Genomic DNA, 2,000 nt, shown 5'->3' with positions numbered 1-2,000 from the left:
CCCAGCGGCGGCCGCTTCGTGAGGGGGCGATGGGGGCAGCCCCTGTGTGGACGTGGGGTCAGGCAGCGTGCTGAGGCAGGCGAGCTGTCCAGAGGAAAAAAAAAAAAACCAAACAAACCAACCCAAAAACTGCCATTCCTGAACGTTTACAACCTGTGTTGGCTCAAAGCCCTCAGCTCCCCCCACCTCCAGTGCTGGTGGTGGGGTCAGGGCCTGCAAGAACAAAATGCTTTTTGGGTGAGACACAGAGTGTGGAGATTGTTCATCCTCATACGTGCGTGCAGGCAGCTGGGCACCTCCTCCCCACCGTCCTCAGCAGCAGCTGCATTGCTTTGCCTCCTCCCCGCAGCTCTGGCGTGTGCCACCTCGCACCCCGTCCCTCACAACGCACTTTGTCTCCCCCCAGGCCCTGGACGAAGCCGCCCTGACAGCGCTGGCGGAGACCCTGAAGCAGCACAGCATCGATCACGAAGTATGGACTGAGCAGCCCGAGAACGTGGCCATCTCCCTGGCGCTCAGGCCCTACCCCAAGGACCAAGTGCACCAGCACCTGAGGAAGTTTAAATTGCTGAAGTGATGGGTCGGGAGCAGCTCTTCTCCTGGGCCAGAGCCGAGCTCAGCCCCGCTGGGAGGAAAGCTGCTGTGTCTCGGGAGCGCTGTGCTAATGGCTCAGCAGCAGGTAGTCAGTCTCCTCGCATGGTGATTGCGGTTAGGTGGTGTGAAAGGGCTCTTTGGTGGGGAGGATTAAATGTTACTCTGTGCAGAATGTGCCTGTGTGTTACGTCAACCTGCCCTCTGCGTGCCGTCAGCCCGCTTGGACGTCTTGCCCCTGCCAGCACAGGCAAACTTTTAGGTTGTGCCAAACCTGAAAATATCTCTGGTGCTTTTTAGGGGTGACCTTTCCCTTGGGCAGCCCTTTGAGCCTCCCCGTCCGCCTGTCTGTCCATCCCAACGGCTTCCTTCTCCATGCCTGAGCTCCGCAAGTGGGCCCTGGCTGCAGACACAGCCGTCCGGTGGCTCTGGTCCTCCCTATGGATTTGGTGCCGGTTCTGCCAGCACAGCCACGTTCCCGGCGCCTCTCCCACCTCCACCCCTCTATCCGTGGCTGCGGAGCCACGCCGGATTGCTTTTTCCTCCCGCGCCAGTGCAGCCGGTTTGTCCACGATTATATTTGCGCTGAACTGTGTGACAAAACCCCACTGTGAACAGCAGACGGCAGCATCGGCTGGTGAGCCGAGACTCGCCGCAGACCTCATTCTGCAGTAAAATAGTTTGAAATGAGCCACTTGGTTAAAAAAAAAAAGTGCGTCGTCAGCTAGAAGTGCGCGTGTCCCACTTCTCCCTGTCCTGGTTGTGCTGTTAATGCCACTGTCACCCCCTGCTCCCCCGATTTTCCCCTTTTCCAGGGCTAAAGGTGAGCACAGAGTAGCTCCTTGTGGCCTTCAAGCTGTTTCTCTCACTCCTCTCCGTCGCAGCCAACCCAAGCGGTGTTCCCACCTCGGTGTTGGGCACTGCCAATCGCCCCCACGGCAGTGCTGGGGAGCACTCTCCCACCAAACCGAGCACCGAACCCCCCCAGTAACCCCCCTGCTGCAGCAGGGCAGGATCCCGCCCCGGTTTAAAACAGCCCCTGAGCCGCTGTCACAGCTGCCGCCCCCCACCTTAGATAAAAAACCCGGTGTCACCGCGGGGAGCCGCACCAAAACCCGCTGCCCACCATCTGCGCCGCGCTCCAGCGGTGAATTCGGTGACCGACAACCACACGCACACCCTCTCTATATTTTCTCTACAGCGCTTTGGGATTTAAAAAGGTATTTTTTTGTCACCGAGCTCCGCACACCGGCTGATTTCCAGCTCTCCGGCGTGACGAACCGCGGTGACGGAGAGGGATTCCCGGTGCGAGGCCGGGGTGACCCCCCAGCTGCCCACACCTCCTGCCCCGGCGTCGCGGCGGCGTCCCCATCGGCACAGAAACAACGAAACGTTAGCTGGTAACTCCG

The 2,000-nt window shown here is 59.8% G+C and overlaps 2 protein-coding genes across 2 annotated transcripts in view; one reads left to right on the top strand and one right to left on the bottom strand.

Annotated features, from left to right (window-relative positions):
• The first annotated feature begins 29 nt into the window (after nucleotides 1-29).
• PTRHD1 (peptidyl-tRNA hydrolase domain containing 1) lies at nucleotides 30-577 on the top strand. Its single transcript, XM_009895460.1, has 2 exons — nucleotides 30-44; nucleotides 350-577. The coding sequence occupies exons 1-2, from the start codon at nucleotides 30-32 to the stop codon at nucleotides 575-577; spliced, it is 243 nt and encodes an 80-aa protein (XP_009893762.1).
• A 310-nt stretch (nucleotides 578-887) lies between these two features.
• The window catches only part of NCOA1 (nuclear receptor coactivator 1), a 79,498-nt gene continuing 78,385 nt past the window's right edge, over nucleotides 888-2,000 (bottom strand). Inside the window, 1 exon segment of the mRNA XM_009895459.1 lies at nucleotides 888-1,199. Within this exon segment, the coding sequence (XP_009893761.1) occupies nucleotides 888-1,199 (312 nt within the window).

This window comes from Charadrius vociferus, unplaced genomic scaffold (assembly GCF_000708025.1).
Source record: "Charadrius vociferus isolate BGI_N301 unplaced genomic scaffold, ASM70802v2 scaffold41, whole genome shotgun sequence".
In the NCBI taxonomy this organism is placed as follows: Eukaryota; Metazoa; Chordata; class Aves; order Charadriiformes; family Charadriidae; genus Charadrius; species Charadrius vociferus.
The sequence above is the reverse complement of the archived record's forward strand: the minus strand, read 5'-3'. Positions and strand labels throughout refer to the sequence as shown.